The following is an 18,869-nucleotide window of genomic DNA, read 5'->3' as shown; positions in this document are numbered from 1 at the left end:
CCTGAGCAGAAGAAGCAAGCAGAAAATCTGTCTGACTCAGTATGCTATATAGGATCTGTATATTGAAAAGACAAATAGCAGTAATCAAATTGTGCATAGGTTTGAGATTATTTTTAGGGCTGATTATCTACATTTTTTAAAAACCTTTATAAAAGGAGATGAGGAATAGCAGACATCACTTCTTAGGTATGCTGTAAGCATCCCCACTTAAAGAAGTAATCTCAATTTCATATCAATGCATTTCTGTCTTCTCTTATCGTTGTTCAGCTGAAATACTACAACTTGAGACAAACTTGTGGATCAACACTATTAATGTGGTTTTGCTGTTGAAATACTACAACTTGCTCTACAGCGAGGTGTTTCAATTTTGTTTGTAATGGGAAATGCTGATTATAGCTGTATGTAAAAATACTGTGTAGGTCTTTGTCCCAGCTTTTAACAGGACAATATTCCTCTCACTGAGACCATTCCAAAATAGTAGCTGGCAATAGCAGTGCACTGGAAAACACATAATAATACTCCTTTCTGCAGTGTATGTCATCTGTACTGGCTTTCCATGGGCTGAGATCCTTGTTCAAGAGTTACCTGGCAAAATTGTGTGGCAGCCCAGATGAAAAACTTTTAGTTACCGAAAATAGGATGTAGAAAAAATGTAGATGTCTTATGTTCAAAAGAGTGATTATCCGAAATCCCTCCCTGCATTCATAGTACCTGCATTTTGCCACTAAAATTGTAGAGCACCAGAAGTTCTTCTTCTTTACATTGGCGAAATATTTCACTGTCCAATATTGCTGGTTGCTGTCAGAGCGCATTACCTAGATGGTCTGCTGGTATATATGCTGGTGTATTTTCCGTGATATTAAGTCTTTGAGATGTGGTGGATCACATCAGATGCACAGTTAATAGCTTTTTGCACCCTTTGTGGTAGTAAAGTGCAGTATGTTCCCCCCAGAAGAGCTGCAGACTTTGCTGCTACATTTACCAAAACCATGGTAGCTGTGCTGTAGCACTACAATGCTGACTCAATATAGCCTCTATGAAAAGGGGAGAACTTAACATTTATCCTTAGCATAGAGATTTCTAATGCTAAAAGTGAAGCATCTGACTCTTTGCCTTCAATTTTGTGATTTCCCTTTCATTTCAGCTTATGGGAGTAAAAATTGGAAGAATGTGAACTGTAGATTAACCCAACCAGACTAATGATCAGTCTAATAACCATTCTGATTCAGTATTATATTTCTAGTCATCCTGGGATTGCTCTAATAGGAGCACACAGAAGATTTTATAAATAGGTTTGCATTGTCTTGGTTCAAGTTATGCATTATGGCACTAAATCTTAACTGTTGTTCCAAAGTTTTCTGACTTTCCCACCTACCCAAAATATTACATGTATGTATTCTATATATTCTGTATACTATGCATGAAGTATAAAGATAGCTGCATACCCATCTCAGAAGTTGGAAAACTATTTTATTTAAAATTAAATGTTTTTCTCTTTTTTTGGGAAAATTCACAACATATATTTTTGTTAATCTGTTTTGGATATCCATTGCATGTGGGTAGGTTAACATTAGTGCCAGAATCTTTTGTTCAAGACTTCTTGCAGGATTCGAGCTTTCTTAGTCTTCTAAGCCTCCATTGTGCCCATGGTGCTTCTTTATTACGTATATTTTTTTGGGGTTGTATGGCAATTAATACTGGAGAAAACCTTTAAATAAGTTGATAACATATCAGTTTGTCAGAAGTAAACCAGAGGGATTTGGATATTATAGGGAGATTTGCCAAGTATTTAACAGTCATTGTCTAATTGACTAGGTCAGTCACAATTTTATTTAAGTTTCCCAATGATGGGCTGCATATTCCCATGAAATCAAGCCCTACTCAACAGAATGCAGTACCTAAAACAACTAAGTACTTCCAAGTCAAATAAATGGAGCTTTGGCAAGCACCTTCTATTTAAATAATGTACTTCTGTTTTATTATTTGGGAGCAGTTAAGGTGATTTCTTCATATTTCATAGTCTAATTTTGTCACATTAAAATGTTTGATACTGGGGAGTACATGTAAGCTCTATCAGCAGGACTTAAATCCTGATTTAGCCAAAATGTGTTTAGTAGGAGTGAGGCTGTATATCAGATTCTGCCTTAAGACTGTTGGTATTTAAGCTTATTTAGAGGAGGTAAGTATATTCTTCACAATAAACTCTAAGTTCTAAAGTTGTATGTACACTGCACACAGTATGCTTTAAATTCTCAGCTTTTTTTTGCTTTACATTTTTGAATTGATCAGGATACATGAAAAATCTGTGCAGCAGGGAATCTGTTAGATTAATTTTTTAGAAGTTAGCATGTTAAAAACCTTTGGTATAAGTTTATATTTGAAACAATGCTCTTAGTATGTGAAATGTAGCTGGCAAGTATTTTTATGTGTGCCTGTTAGTTTGAATGCATGATGCTGATCTGTTTTTTGTCCTAGCTGACGGTTATTATATCCTAATGGGTGCAACCCTGCACTAATGATCCTTGTGTGTATAAATTCTTCTTCTTGTGAGCAGACACCATAGACAACATAAAAATGTTTGCCTCAATTTCCCTGCAAAAAAGGATCTCAGAAACCAGACTTGGCCAAGTAACAGATTTTTTAAAGGTAGAGGAACCCAATAAAATTACCAGCTTTTCACAGCATGAGTCTACTTCCTTTTGACATATTGTGAGGTGTAGGTGAAATATTGTAACTGAACTGACAGTGTAAGGAAGACAGCTAACTAGAAAGCAAGATGAAAGTAAAAACCACCAATGATGATTGATATTGTAATAGCTATTTATTATTTTGGAGCCTCTTTTGTGCATTTATGTGATTTCACCTATATTACTCACACTTACGTAAGCAGATATAATGAGATTTAATGCAGTAAATTATCATGGTTAAATTCACTGTATCAGGAAGAGCTTTTTGAAAAACATACCAAGGTTTGTATTAATTTTGGTGAAGTTAATATACATATGATTAAAAGTAGGTTTTGTTTTTCATAGAAAAATTTAAAAGCTTTTGTTATTTTAAGTGAAAATCAAAATAATTGCTTTCTTTGATCTAGTGCAGTGTGTTTTTTTTAAGCTGCCACAATTCAAGCTAATTTACACAAAATACTGTGAATGTATTTGCATGTGGCATATTTTAAGAATAAGAATACAAAGACACCTGTGAATTTGGGAATTTCTTCTAGCTTTTCAAAATAATTTTTTTTCAAAAAATGGGCCCATCATAAATTTGCATGTTTTCATTTTTGTCTTCTGCTCCAAATGTGTATGGCATAAAATGTATAAAGATGAAATAAAGGAGGTTATGTGGATTTTGGCAATGTGTCTCTATATACATTGACATCCTAAGATGTCCAGCTGTATGGCTTGATTTTTAACAGCAGTTGTCTGTCTGTGCATCCATTGCTAATAATAGCAGTACAGGTTGTATAGCAAGTAAATCAGAAAATATTTTCTGAGTACTTTTATACAATCACATGCTCTCTCCAAGAGAGATAACTCATGTCAATATCTCTTAGAATTTATTATTATTAATTCTATTAAATATGTGGTTTAGCAGATTGTATTTCATTAGTTTTATCACAAACACTTTTTGTTTTATCATGTCACTTCAAAACAATGCTGATTTGTTAGATCTGATGTTGACTACAGAAACATGGGTAACATAATAGAGCATTAAAAACCACTTTGTGATTCTGGGGCCATTTTGGTGACAAATATCTGGCTGAAATATTCAGCTTGTGGTGTAACACTTGATATTTTTATTACAGTGAGTTTTTACCAAACTACTTCCTGGCATCGTAATAGATTTGTACATAAAAATTTTGCTATCAATTACGTGTTTTGCATTTCAAGTACAATATTGCTTTGAACATTTCTCCTTGTAAGCAGATTTCAGAATATGTTAAAATAGGATAAAAGTTAAACCACAAGGGAAAGTTTCTGAACTCAATATGCATATTGTTAATCTTAACAATTAAATATATTGGACTGTGAAACCAGTCTTCCAAGAGATTTTTCATCTTTAGGTTCTTTTGAAATTTTATTGGATGATACAGAAGATAGTGCAACTCTTTGAACTGTTTTGCAGGAGATAAGAGAGAATCTTATAAATTCAAACCTTAAGGAATTTTCTTTAAACAAAGATTTTTGCCAGTCTCAGTGGTTCAGGCTTTACATTTGGTTGCAGTCTTGAGGGTTTTGAATCTTCCAGTAAGACAAAAATGGTTGGAAATACTGGGTATTTTTCACTGATACTGTCTTCTGTGTAATTCTTTACTTCTAACCTAGGTGTAATGTCAACAGATGGAATAATAATTGACAGGCAGAATTTTAAAGCATTCTAAATGTCACTGGACCTTTTAATAAAATTAATTAGCCTGCCACAGAGAAAATTTACTAGCCTGCTGGTTAATTTCACAATGTAAAATCATGGGGTAGGTGGTAGAGCAGACGAAAGCTTATTACTTTTTAATAATTATTTAAAGATGTGTGCCTTGCCCCTTTCAAGCATGGATTACAAATGCAGCAAGAGCTTTTAAAATCCTCTAAGTTCCTAAGCAGCCAAGGATCATTTGAGGAAATATAATACAGTTGAATTAAAAGTTATCAGGTAGTAACTAATAATATCTCACTGGTTATGCCCTTGATTCTTTTGGGATTAATGTTTTCAGTAATATATAAGCATAAGCCATGAGTTCAAGAATTGTGCCTAGTCCCCTTATGAATCTTGAGGAAAAGCTGGTTTCAGAAAATTTAAACATCCACAGTTACTTCCATTCCACTGTACATCTCTCAGCTTACTGGAATTTAACATTACAGTGTGTTAGAAAGCACCGTGAAGCAATCCCATTTAGTTTTTAGAAGAGTTCCAATACCAGTATTCCAATAGCAAGAATTTCCAATACCAATTGCCTAAATTGTAATGGCATTTGCAAATGTTGGAAGCACCAATTTCATATATTCCAAACACAGTAATATTTGGAACTAAGATAGGAAACATTTTGAGAGTTCCCATTTTTAGTAATGAAGCATGATTAATCACTTAAGAGTATTCTGCATGTGTGTCTGTGTGGTGTTGAGAAGGATTTATCTGTAAATTGTCATGTGGATAGTTTTCTATTGGATAAAGCTGACTTAAATGTGAACTTGTTGAAGATAACTTAAAAACTGTAGCACAGTCTTTTCTGCTTGCAAATTTATATAGCTTATAAACTTTGAAAGTTGGTCTACTTCTCTACTTACCAAGATTGCTAGCTCCTAGACAAGCGTATCTCATTGATTTCCTGTGCACACAGGGAGACTTAAATATCCTCACTCTCAATTCCTTCCTATCCAGCCTTCTAAGCTAACATAAAATCTGTGCTGTTCTTTGTTTGTCCCATGTTCTTCTGCCTGGGCAGCTACACAATCAGCTGGCTATTTGACTGGTCACATCTTTGACTACTGATTATATTGGATAGAAAAAGTAGAACTTTACTCTCCTGAAACTGAGTTTATAGAACATTCTTGCCGGACTGCTGTGATTTGACATCAGAACAAAAAAAATTAACTGGAAACATAAATGTCCTGTATCTAGGTTAGAACCCTTTGGTACATTTCACAGGAAAAGAACTGAAGTGTTAATCCAGTGTCTAATTTGTGTTTGTATTCTATACAGCTATATTGTGTGTCGATGACTCTGTAGTAGATCTGGAGACACTGGAAGCCCTATATGAAAATGTAAGTAAAGGTGGGGTAAAAATGTGTTTAATCACCAAAGTATTTTGGATACAGACTTTAGGCTGCTCAGGGAACTAGTGAGTAAGGTCCCCTGAGAAAATGCTTGTGAAGGTTTTGGGGTCCATCAGTGCAGATTATTTTTTCAAATACCATTTTATGAAGGCCACAGGAGCAGGAAATTCCTAAATGTAAGTGTTCAAGCAGATGAAGCAGAAGGTTGGCTTATCTGAGGTGGGATCTTTTGGAGCCAAGGCAAGAAAAGAATGTGTATGCCCAGTGAAGGCAAGGTCAGCTGATATGGGAGGAGTACAGAGATGCTGCTTGCAGCTCTGGGGAGAAAATTCGTGCCGCCAAAGCTCAGTTAGAGTTGAAGCTGGACAGAACTCTGTGTGCCACCTGTGTGCTGGGGTGCATCAGGCACAGCATCACAGCCAGGCAAAGGAGGGGACTGTCCCCTCTGCTCTGAGCTGGGGTGGCCTCACCTCCAGTGCTGAGGGCAGTTCTGAGAGCCGCAGTATAAAAATATACAAGATGTTATAGAGCATCTGAAGGAGGGCTATGAAGTTGGTGAAAGACCTTGAAGGCAAGACATACAAGGAGCAGCTGAGGTCACTTGGCCTGTCAGCTTGAAGGAAACAGAGAAGACCTCGTGGCTGCCTGCAGCTTCTTCACAAGGGGAAGAGGGGAAGATATTCTCTTTGTGGTGACAGTGATAGGATCTAAGGGAATGGCCTGAAGTCATGTCAGGGGACATTTAGGTTAGGTATTAGGAAAAGGTTCTTCACCCTAAGGGTGTTTGGGCACTGGAACAGACTCCCCAGAGAAGTGGTCATGGAATCAGCCTGATAAAATTCAAGAAGTATTTGGAAAATACTCTTGGGCATGGTAATGTGCAGTAAATGGCATATAAGGCCCTGAAGGAATTTATCATAGATCTTTAAGCATCCCTCTTTTGCATAGTCTAAATGTTTCTCAGTTAAAAAAACATAATTGCTGTCTTGCAGGCAAGCAGGTAAAGTAGTAATTTCTTAATTTCTTACTAATTAGTAACTAATTAGTTTATATTAATTCACTTAGAGAGCACAAAAGGATGAACTGGAGAAAATCAAGCAATATTACCAGACTTCAAAAGAGGAGGAACTGAAGCTTCTGGATAAACCAGAACAGTAAGTTGTTGGGATTTTTTAATACTTTTTCATTACATAATGTAGTCCTTTGATTATATGTTGAAGGCAGTTTTGATGCATAATTCTTGGTAATTATAAGCTTTTCTAAAACTATAAACTTTGTGTATTTCAAGACATGATGAAAAATTTGCCCTTATCACAAAACTTTTTTCAGACATGGCAGAGTTTACTACATCAACTTTGGCCACCAGAACTTATAAAATATGTCACCTTGAATCAATAAGAATTTTGTTCCCATTCTCACATTTTTAAAAGGCTTTTCCTTCCCTTAGAGCATTTGTGACTTAATTAGCATTACATAAAGCAAGGCCTAACTGATTTTGGTTGTTAATTGTTTGAAAAAGCTGCATGAACAGAGGGTTTGTGTTGATCCCATGGTCAAAGACACCTTGGATAGTCTGGTCTGATGCTTTAGGTTCAGTGCAAACCTAAAAGACTGATGCCACAGTTCTCCTGGAACTGTTGTGGCCAGTGACAACTGTTAGGATTAAAAAGTTAAATGTTGCTCCTTGTGTTGTAATACACCTTAGACTGATGTGAAAGAATCCTCAAGAATTTTTGAGCAGAACGGTAAACCTGAATTTTATATTTGTGTAGACATTTGATTTCAGACATTGGCCTATCAGTGTTTTTTGTCTTCTGCTACTTCACTGCCTTTTTTCTTTTGTACTCTTATCCTTTTCAATTCTTCCTTCCCAGAGGCCTCTCTGTTGTCTTGTTTCCTTTTCCATTTTGTCTATTCTGCTGTCTCTGGTGTAAGAAAGGGTAGGAGGAGGAAGAACTCAAACAGAGATGGTATATGATAGTTAATGTCATAATTAATGTATTTTCATACCTTTTTTTCCCATTAAAATGTAAGTGCTGAAGAACAGATTATTTTTTTTTTCTTTTGCTCCTTACATGAGGCAGCTAAATATTCCCTTGTAAATGCACACTAATATTAGGAGATAAGGGTGTTATCTTACTCTTGATGAAGAGAGGCTATTGTTCTTTAGTAAGTCTTAAGAAGACAAATATCTGTAAAGTTTGTATACTAGCTTACTTTTGCATCCCATGTCCATGGTTTTCATTGCCTTGGCTTGGGGCATAAGGATACATTGTGTGACTAGCTGATGTTTTCCAGAGCTTGAATCTTTGGCAGTCTGTTTGCTGTATGTCCAAGTTAAATAAATATGAATGCATTTTGTCTTCTGGAGAATACGAATCTTGTAGAGCTCTAAGGTTATAGGAGGTTGTCTTTTTTGTAACTTATAGTGGAGAGAGGTTAATCTTAATTAAATGCAAAGTCGGATTTATACTATCATTGTTCCATAATTAAGAACTGTAAATGAAGCAGTTATGCCTGGTGGTTCAGAGTGAAATAGTAGTATCAAAGACAAAAGCTTTTTTTTTATCAATTATTACTCAATGCTCTTTCTGCAAATCTTAAGTATCCCATTTTTACCCTATAGTTAAACTGCATAGGTTAAGAAAACTCGCTTTTGAAAAGGTATCTTAAAGGGCAAACAATTTGCTTTATGCACTTCTGTAAATTTTGTTGGACCTTCAAAATAATGTGCTTTCTGAAAACTCAGTAGATCATGTGCCCCTGGCTTTGTTGTCTCTGTCAGTCTCTAAGTCAGTCTAACTGCAGAACAGGGGATTTGTTGGAGCTGTGCATTACTTATTAGCCCCATAAAAGGTTAAAGACAGAAAAGTGCTAAATTTCTGTGTGATTATGCTGTGGGGCATAAGCCTCAGTATTGTCTTTAATGAGAATCAGAACAAAAGTGTACATGAAATAATTTATCAAATGATTGCACATACTAACAGTTGTCATTCATATAGTGAAACCTTTGAATTGAGTTCACTGAAGTCTAAAGGAAACTCTTACATGTTTGGATTACCAGACAGATAAAAAGCTTTAGTGGTATCACTGACGTTCTTCTCCACACATGATGTTAAATCTGGCACACACTGTAAGGATGACAGCAATATAACAATACCCCCCTAAATTATTCTTCATTATAATAGCTGTTAAAATGCTAATATTAATTGGCATGATAAAGATTTAAATGCAAAATTGGCCACAGTTCAAGACTTTCCTAGCAGGATACAGATGCTATAGTTGCTTACCAAGAGACTCCATTTAGTTGTAGTATAATGTCTGTGTAGGCTTCTCCACTGTGAAATAAGTACTAATGAAGGAAATAGTAACAATATGGTACTGGTTTGAATGTAGTTTGATTCAGGAAGTAGGGAGTGATTTATAATCCCTGTCCCAGTAATGCCACTGGCTTCTCTTTGAAGACAGCTCTGCTTGGACTTCAGTTTAAATCCTGCTGTCATACTTAGAGGCTTTCAGGATTAGATACACCTTTTTCCCAAGAAATTGCTTCTAAATTTTATATTCTTCAAATACAGATAAATGTCATCTGGAAATTAGTTTGCCTCCTTAGAATCAGCCTTCCTTGTCCATCTTCTGCAAGAATGTTCTCTTACACTAACACCATAACAATATGCCTGGCTTGAAAGTTCTCTCAAGTCCTTAACTAGAAGATTCTGGTAGGCTAAAGGAGTTTTCAAGTAAAAGCATTTTTTCTTGACAGTTTCTGAAAGAGAGGAGTACGATGTACCTCATGGAGAGGTACAGCATATTTTCTATGTTTATTTTAGGCCATCAGAATTGTAGTAATGAGAAACCCATCCAAAAGCCATGTCACAGCCACGTCATCATTATTTTAAGTAAAAAACCTACTCTTCTTAGAGTAAAATTGAAATAAGAATGTTTCTTTCTCTTCTGAAGTTTTGTCCATCTGAATTGGTGGTTTATTTGTTACAGCCATAGTTTTCATGCTATGACTTTTGGATTAGTTGCTACATTTGTAGTCACTAAGATTCCTTTTTGTGACAGATTTCGGTTGTAAGTGTTCTGTCTGGGTATTTACTTTGAATACTCTGAATTCCAGAAGCTGAAGACATCTTCTTTTTACACTGATGCTCTTTTAACTCTTAGCACAATGACATTGTATTCAATGGTCAGCCATGTGGGAAATAGTTCTCTTTTCACAGGAGGGCAAGAATATGAGTCATTTGACTTTTTAAATTTAAACTTTTTAATTGTATGTATGTTAGAACTTTAATGAAGGAGTTTGGTTTTTCTTTCCTTTGTTTCTCTCACACAAAGTGCAAAATACCCTGGTTTTTTTTTCCTGGCAATACCATTCATTCCCAATAGGAAGCATTTTTATTAATACCAGCTTGGCATTTCTTTTTTCCCACTTCTTAAGTCTAAGAGCCAAGCTGGGCCTCCCTGATCCTTCTCTCACAATAGGTTTTTTCATCAGGCAAGAAAGAAAAAGAAACAAAAGAAACAAAAGAATTGTCTAATTAAAACATAGTATTTCACACCAGCCACAGGTGAATTCTGCTGGTTTTTTAAACAGTCACTATGTACTCAGCAAAGCCTAGCATCCATGAGAAACATGTAAAGCAGATTTAAACATACTGCTTTTATTTATTGCGAAAAATAAATAATTTGGAAAAATAAGGTCTATTGGCCTAAATAATTAAAATTAAGTTAAGAATAATTCAAGCTAATAAATTGAATACTGAATTTCCTGTAATTCAGTGAGGGAGAAGAAAATCTTTACAGCATTGCATTAAGGGGAATCTGAGGATATCTGTAGACAGGAGATTAGAAGAATGACGCTACAGTGATATTGGAGCAAAAGACAAGCTTGCTTCTGGATTTCAAGAAAGATTTTATATCTCTGAAGTCTGGAATTAAAAACCCAAGAGCAAATAAATTATTGTTATTATTATTGTTATTATAATAAATGCTAGAGCTTCTTGTATTATTAGCCAAGGTCTTTTATTTTAAATTGATGAAAAGGGAGGAATTACTCATGCTTTGAGATGCTTTTATTTTGTGAGGTCTGCACAACAGTTGTTGAATATGCCTCCATTTATTGTTATTTACCAAGAGTTAACAGATGAAAAGCTACAACAGAGTCATGAGGAATGTATATATATCTGTGAGAACAGATATAGAGCAGATGAAGGCTTAGTAACTTTGCTGAGTAGTGACTGAAGGCAGATATGCTCTGCAAGTATTTTAGAGCTAAATACACAGCCAGGTATGTTCCCATAGAACATGCTTCTATACGATTGGAAGTGTGGTGCGAATTAGAAAAAGAAAATTGATGCGAAGAATCAGAAGAAAGCTGTTGGCAGAAATTTTATATTATGAAATAAATTTGTAGGAATGTATTGAGTTCTGTATTTCTGAGCACATTTTTGAGGGAAACAAGACTGCATAAGTTGGTAGGTAGGTAGCGCTATGTAGATTTTCTTTTTTTCCAAATGGATTATTTAAGTTTGAGATTCCTCTGTTTATTACTGTGCAGCTATGATAGTTAATGGTTGATATGATACTGATTAATGTCTTGCCTTTTTCTTGACATTAATAAGATTTTTAATGCATTCTTACCATAAAGAATATAACAATTATAAATTCTGACAGATTTGATTCAAAAAGGAAAGAATGCATGTATATTTCATGGTACTGTAGGCTTTGATCCATTATGTAATCCACTGAGAAGAATTATAAAGATTCCTTAATAGTCCTTTTTCCCCACAGATTTCTGTATGAGTTGTCTCAAATCCCCAACTTTGCAGAGCGAGCTCAGTGTATTATCTTCCAGTCGGTTTTCCTTGAAGGGATAACGTCAGTGCACCGGAAGGTCGATATTGTGACTCGTGTTTCCAAGGTGAGTCCTCATGAAAGCTAAATTTAAACTTAAATTTGTCTTAGAGTACTTAGGCTTCTTTTTTACCATAATTGAGGAACTTTGATCTTGCTTTTTAGGAAATAAATGTAGTAGTAAATTTTTAGTTGCTTAAAAGAAGGAAGAGGGAAGCAGGAAAGTTAATTGCATGTGATGTCCCATGGAGTGTGTAGAAATGTATTTGTATTTAAATGGTAGATTTTATTACTTTGCATAATGTAATAGATAATCTCCATAAACTAGGAATTAAATATAAGGCAAGCTTAGTACAGGACCTTGCAAACTGCCTTTTATTTGCATAGCACTGTTAATGCCAGTAGATGCTTGTCATGTTCATGATCTTATTACATCCCCTTGGCATCTGTTAATTTCTGGTAACCCTGATACAGCATAATTTTTACTATGGGGCAAAGTCTACCTAATATCTACACAATATGAAAGACTAAGGACAAGACTTTTAAATTATAACAAATTATGAAAAGTAGAACAAGGTGAAAATTAGGGAAGAAATTAAATAGTGGCCTAAAGGTCTAACATCCTAACGAGAAAAAATAATTAATTTTTTTTTTTTTCTAATTTGAAGATTAGTTCTTGACTAGCTTTGCTTTCACAGAGTACCCATGCTCTACCCCTTTGGATTTCTTTGTAATAGAAATGGTTGCTTGTTTCCTTCCTTTCCAAAGGGGGTATGAAAAATCAGTGTTATATGAGATAAGGAAAGCCGTATTGCCTTCAGTTCACTTATGAGAAGTTCACACTGAAACTGATTTATCCAGTGTATAAGGCTGCATAGTTAAAAATTATGCCTGTGGCCTCAGATTGTCAACTGAGACATGTCTTTATATGTAACTGAAAATAATTTCCTAGTTCTACACTGTGTTTGTAGAACTGTTTTCTGATCTTAGGCATGTAATTAGTTAGTCCTAGCTCTCTTATGTCTGGATTAAGTATGGATCCAGGAATGTGAATTTTCAGATCTATGAGAAGCAGACTGGTGACAGCAAAAATAGCACATCCCCATTTGACTGTGCATGATGCAAACTCATGATAAACCACCTCCTTGTGTGTAAGATTTTTAAGTCTTCTGAGAATGTTTAGAAATCTTCCATTAATCTTTTTGTCCTTGACATAGTATTTGATGCCATATAATTTGCTTCATATGGATTACATTTAACATATTTATCTTATGGAGATATAGTGTAAAAAATGGTTCTCTTAAAGTTTTGATTATTGCACCAGCTTCAGCTCCCCTACCTACCAAGGTAAAAACAGACAAGAAAAAAACTTTAGCAATAATAAAATGAAAAAAATATTTTATATTAGCAATTAGAATTTTTATGTCAACCAGATTTACAGACCAGTATCCATTTTCCAGGCTTTGCTGAGCATGAAAAGTGTAAAGGAAATTTTGGGCTTGATTCTGGCTTTTGGAAATTATATGAACGGAGGGAATAGGACCCGAGGTCAAGCTGATGGGTTTGGTTTGGAAATACTCCCCAAACTAAAAGATGTCAAAAGCAGAGTAAGTACTTATGTTTGGTTAAAGATAATTTTTCTGAAGTGAGTTTTTTTATTGTTTCTTCATCTGGCAGGAGTTAGTAATTTATTTCTTACCATTCTTCCTTGAAAAAACTAGGTGCTTTGTACAGTTTTCGTTCTTTTTTTCTCCTAGCTTTTCACCTCCTTCTCTGGAATATGTGTGTGTTTCCTTAATATCTAATTTCTCCTGTTTGGTACTACTAGGATAATTACCTTATCTGAGAACTTCTGTGTGTCTCTTTTTATTAGCAGGGACTTAGTAGTAGTAGGGTAAAGAAAAGTGAGAGAGCATAGATTGCTAAAGTCTTACACAGTAAATGTCCTCATTCTTTTTTCATGCTCTTAAATGAAGATTGTTCTGTGTAAATGAAAACTCTTTAAAAATCAGGTTTAAAATCAAAATATCTGTAATTGTTCATTGTAGTGTATGCACTAACAAATTATGTATAAGGGATCAAAGAGATGTCACACCCAACAAGATACTTTCAGTATTTTTTTTAATTGTCAGTTAAATGGATGTGAAATTTGAGTGGCATGCGTGAGAAAATGCTCATAGATGGCAGTAAATTATTTGGTAAAAAATTGAGAAGCACTAGCTGGTTTTTGATTAGTCATGCTAGGATCAAAGTCAGACTGAAAGGCTAGACACCTTCTGAGATGAGATTACTTTGTTTCTTATTTCTGTAGGACAGAGCAGGAGGTGTTGGGGAATGTAGGCATTGGGAACACTGCTTGAAGTCATTCCTTGCCAGAACATACCTAGACACCACATGGATATAGGAAGCAGCAAAGAATAGGAGATAATTTTCTGCTGATGTTGGTATAGACTTGATGTGTGAGGAAAAAACTTTCATGCTCTTCTACTTTTCTTGTGAGACATGCTTTCTTGACTACAAGAGATGTAGACTTTAAGCTTTTGTTCCCTATTATGCTTCATGTACGCAGGACTGCATTTGTGAGACAGGAAGTGTCAGCAAAACAGTTTATCTATGGAGCATTTTGTTTTACTTGTTTTACTTTTATCATCATTAACAAAGTGTAGAAACACATTTGATGAATTGTTCAGTGTTTTAATGAAAGCTTTTTCCAAAGGATTTGAGACCTTTGTCTCCTAAAGATGTCGAGGTGCTGGAGCATGTCCAAAGATAAACAAAACTGGTAAAGAGTCTGGAGCACAAGTCTTACAAGGAGCAGCTGAGGAAGCTGGGGTAGTTTAGCAGAGGAAAGAAGGCTTAGGTGAAACCTTATCACTCTCTGTAGCTCCCAGAAAGGAGACTGTAACCTCCTAAGTAACAAACAATAGAATGAGAGGAAGCAGCCTCAAGTTCTTGCACGGGAAGTTTAGCTTGGATATTAGGAAAAATTTCTTCACTGAAAGGGTTATAAGGCATTGGAATGGGCTGCCCAGAGAGATGATGGAATCAACAACCCTGGAGGTGGCACTTAAGAATATAGTTTACTGATGGATTTGGCAGTGCTGGATTTTCAGTTGGACTCAATGATCTTAAAGGTATTTTCTGACTGAAATTATTTCGTGATTCTAATTCTTACTTTTGTCTTCACTGTGATGGTTTAGCTGTTCCATATAACCGCTTTTTTCCCAGTCCTACTGCATGGAGAAGACACAGTACAAACAGCAGCTTAGCTAGAAACAGGCCAAGTTTCCATTACTCAGGCGTTTGTTGGCTGGCTAGCTGCCTTGAAGAAAAATGTAAAACTCAGCTTTGCCTGACTTTTCTCAGTAGAACTGCTAGGCTTAGTGTCACTCTTTTATTTACCTATAAACTTCATAGAATTTAATAATCTCTGGGACTTCCCAATGTGGCTGAATTTAGCATATATAAAAAATAACTATGAAAGACTTGTTCCTTAGCAAAACAAGCTAAAAAACCACATTATTTACAGTTTACTGGTAGCCAGAATAAATATGTTATTAGTTGAGATTTGCCTTCAAAATGCATGAAAACTCATAGGGTCCAGGGAGATGTGAAACCTCAGATGTAATTGTTAGTCTGTATTCGAAAAGGAGAAGAATGCAGGGTCTTGTACACTTGAGCATTAAGGTATTTTTCCTTTGTCCTATTATTCCCTTCTCGTGAGTTGCCAGCAAATACATCTTAACTGAGCTGAATTCCATGAGCTAAGGTAAAGAGCCACTGCTAAATACCTCTTATTTCACATAAAAGTCATTTATTGTCATATGAGCTTAGAAAGTTACTTTTTATTGAGATTTTTTGACCTGTCAGTAATGGCTTCTAAAACTCTTAAACATGTAGGGTGGCTTTTCCTGCATGACAGCAGTGACTTACTTAGTTAAGAATTTTGCTGGTGTATGATACTAATAAAATATAATGTGCTGCAGACTCTCACATAGACAAGGCAGCTCTGTACAGGAAGTCAGACATTGTTCACATACAAATGTTTGTTCTGATACCTGTCAATATAAAATATGAAAACACATCCAAAAAACTTCAAAGGCATTCCAGATATAATTCCCTATATCATGGTTCTTTTATATTGCTGAATGTAATGTATAACTTAGTTCATCTGGCCCATGCTGACCCAATGACATGTAACAAAATAAAATACTGTTTACAGTTGTGCGCAGGAACATGGAAATGGTGATTCCATAAAGTGAGAATTAAAATTCATATTTATATGGTAACAGGGCGTGAGGTATACTTCTTAGTTGAATGCTATCTGATTTCATACTTAGAATAAAATATGTAAAGTATCTGTGCCTTTTTTGGATCTTTCTTATAGATGATTGAGACTATAGGAATCAAGAAATTCTTTTCACATTATTGTACCTGAGGTGACGGTAATATTTAGTTGATACTATGTTTAAGATTAGTATTATTGAATAATATTTTTTGTTTGAGTTAATATTATCATTCTGTAATGCCTTTTGTTATTACATAAAAAGCTTCTCCCATGTATTCTTCTCCACATGTATTTTTTCTGGTATTTAAAACCAAAATAAACTCTGAATCTAGTAGTGCTATGATGAAGTCGCTGTTGTAAAAGATCAAATTTTTTTGATCAGTAATGCTAAGGCTAAAAAAGTATTGTGAATCCTATTTCTCACAGCAATACGAAATAATTCATTTAATTTTAAATGGAGTACATTTTCACACTGAATCAGTGTTAATCACACGTTTTTAATTTTTTCTAGGACAATGGTATTAATCTTGTGGATTATGTTGTCATATACTACCTACGCCATTGTGATAAGGTAAAGGATTTGCTCTATCAGCCTCTCCAAACCTTGGTTTCTTTAAGAGGTGGTGAAAGGGTTTGTAACAGCTTTACAAAAATCTGAATGTAGTACCTCAGATGGGGAAATAAAATCCATTTCTTTTGCTTTCTTGTAATAGTTGTGTACCTCAGTAGGCATGAAACTTCTCTAAGTTTCAAAGTAAGACTTGGGAAAATTTGACCTTGGTTGTTGATAGAACCACTGCAGGCAGTTAGCGGTGGCTGATGCAGACTGGACAGGTGGTCTCTCCAGCCCTGCCTTAGTACATCTGGGTGGCTGAAACATTGTAAAATCTCTTCTGATGTCATGATATTGGAAGGCAGAAGCATGATTTCTCTCTCAGGACAAAAAATGCAAGGACAGGTTGGTATTTTAAGATAGGTGGGTCAGCTGGTGGGGGTGAAGTTAGGGGTTGAAATGCTGCTGTAAGTTCCATTCTATTCTATTTGATACTCCTCTGTACATGCAGTTATATGTATTATATACATTCTTTTTTGTTGTTGTTGTTGTTGTTATTGGCCATAGCCAAATTTATTGAGTGGAAAATTTGAACTATTTTATTTTATATGAAAATGGTGCTATTAAATTATTTTAACAATGATTTTCAACAATTTAATTTTTTTTCTCTTCTCTTTTTTTAAATTCTTACATAAGGTTGTAGCATTGATGAGTTAGTCGTCCTCAGATATATAGATCTGTATCAGTATTCTTTCTTTAAGGTTTTTGGCTTTGTTTGTTTCTCTTTTTTTTTTTCCTTGTGTTTTCTCTCGTTGGTATTTTTGTTGGTTTGGATTTTTTGGGGGAACTGGGTTTTTTATACTTTCTAAAGAATTTATTAAAATATTTATTTCATTAATTTAGTTAATATTTCTGCAAACTTCCTCCTATGCTGTAATTTTACTTCAGGGAATTTTGTGAAACAAAACTGTGTATCTTCCTTGGGAGTAAATAAACACAGTAATTATCATCCATTGCACTTTGTCCACCAAAATGTTTATACTAAAAAATTATTCTTTCCCCATTCACTAAGCAATTAGCTCTCCAACCTATGCGTTTTCCTTTATTACAGATTGAAATCCATGCAGGCATATTTCAAACTCAGCAATATATGCTTATACACAGCAAAGTCCTGTTAATACCATTTATACATACTTTACTTCCTAAAATTCCACTGAGATATTGCTTTGAACCTTATAAAAGTTTTTTGTTGGTTGGTTGCTGGGTCTTTTTTTATTTTGTTTTGTTTTGTATGTGGGGGGGGGGTTTCTATTGGCTTTGTTTGTTTTACTTCTGATTATTTTTTCTTACTGTGCTAAAAATAAGGTATATACTTAGGGGTTCCATGCAGGCTTTAACCCCTGTTATTTATTTAGCCACATAAGCATTCAACTGTGTATTTTTATCTGTGTGAAGTGCTTCAGGAAATATATGAATAGGGTTTCCAATTTATGCTTATAAAGTGTGTGTGTTTTTAATGAATTGTGAGAGAGTGAAACCACAAACGTTTGGCATAAGATCCCTTCTTGCATTAAAATGGGCATTCCTGTTATCTTTTTCTAAGAAACTTCTAATCCCTTATCTAAACCTTTATTAACATAAAATTAACTGAAATGTTCTGTGTTTAATGTTGTTTCAAAGTTTAAATTGAGCTCAGTTTGCTTTACAACTTCTGAAAGGAAGTTTCAATACTCAGAATGGTCGATATTTAATCTTGAATGAGATGTTGTTTTAGCAAGAATGATTTAAAATATGTGATTTTTGTAATTTTATAACACTGTTGCATAGATGAGAATTTTTTTAAAAGCTACTTATTTCACTTTCAATGCATTCAGTTTTTATAGTGGCTTGTTTGTTTGTTTGTTTGTTTAGGAAGCAGGAACAGACAAGAGTATTTTTCCTTTACCAGAACCACAGGATTTTTTCCAGGCCTCCCAAGTTAAATTTGAAGACCTAATAAAAGACTTAAGGAAACTGAGGAGAGATCTAGAAGGTAACTGGGAACTTTCACATTTGTTCTGCTAACAACAAAGTGCCATTTAAAATGTGATCTTTATGAGGTTTTCTTATTGCTAATTAGGTTTATAGTGTTGATTCATTTAGAGTTTTTACACTGTGGCACAAATTACTCACATAAATTAGAAAGAAAAAAAATTTAACTCATGACTTAATAAAAATGAAAGTAGAGATCCTGAAAAGTAATTTTCCCTTTTACAATCTAAAGGCCCCTAAAGAAATCTTTCTGAATATTCCTTCAGTTATCTGTGAATTTTTTTCTCTGGCTTCTCCAGAACTATGTGTTTAACTGTAGATATCTGTTAGCTCCATAACATAAATACTTTCTTCAGTACTTGTATAA

At 34.7% G+C, this 18,869-nt stretch overlaps 1 protein-coding gene across 2 annotated transcripts in view; it reads left to right on the top strand.

Annotated features, from left to right (window-relative positions):
- Positions 1-18,869, top strand: part of FMN1 (formin 1) — a 128,463-nt gene that overhangs the window by 56,612 nt on the left and 52,982 nt on the right. For both annotated transcript variants that reach the window (XM_064713532.1, XM_064713531.1), the window contains 6 exons: positions 5,698-5,759; positions 6,837-6,925; positions 11,568-11,697; positions 13,091-13,237; positions 16,430-16,489; positions 18,383-18,503. In XM_064713532.1, the coding sequence (XP_064569602.1) occupies positions 5,698-5,759; positions 6,837-6,925; positions 11,568-11,697; positions 13,091-13,237; positions 16,430-16,489; positions 18,383-18,503 (609 nt within the window). The remainder of the gene's footprint in view (positions 1-5,697; positions 5,760-6,836; positions 6,926-11,567; positions 11,698-13,090; positions 13,238-16,429; positions 16,490-18,382; positions 18,504-18,869) is intronic.

This window comes from Zonotrichia leucophrys, chromosome 5 (genome assembly GCF_028769735.1).
Source record: "Zonotrichia leucophrys gambelii isolate GWCS_2022_RI chromosome 5, RI_Zleu_2.0, whole genome shotgun sequence".
Classification (NCBI taxonomy): domain Eukaryota; kingdom Metazoa; phylum Chordata; class Aves; order Passeriformes; family Passerellidae; genus Zonotrichia; species Zonotrichia leucophrys.
This window is presented reverse-complemented; position numbering and strand designations above follow the sequence as displayed.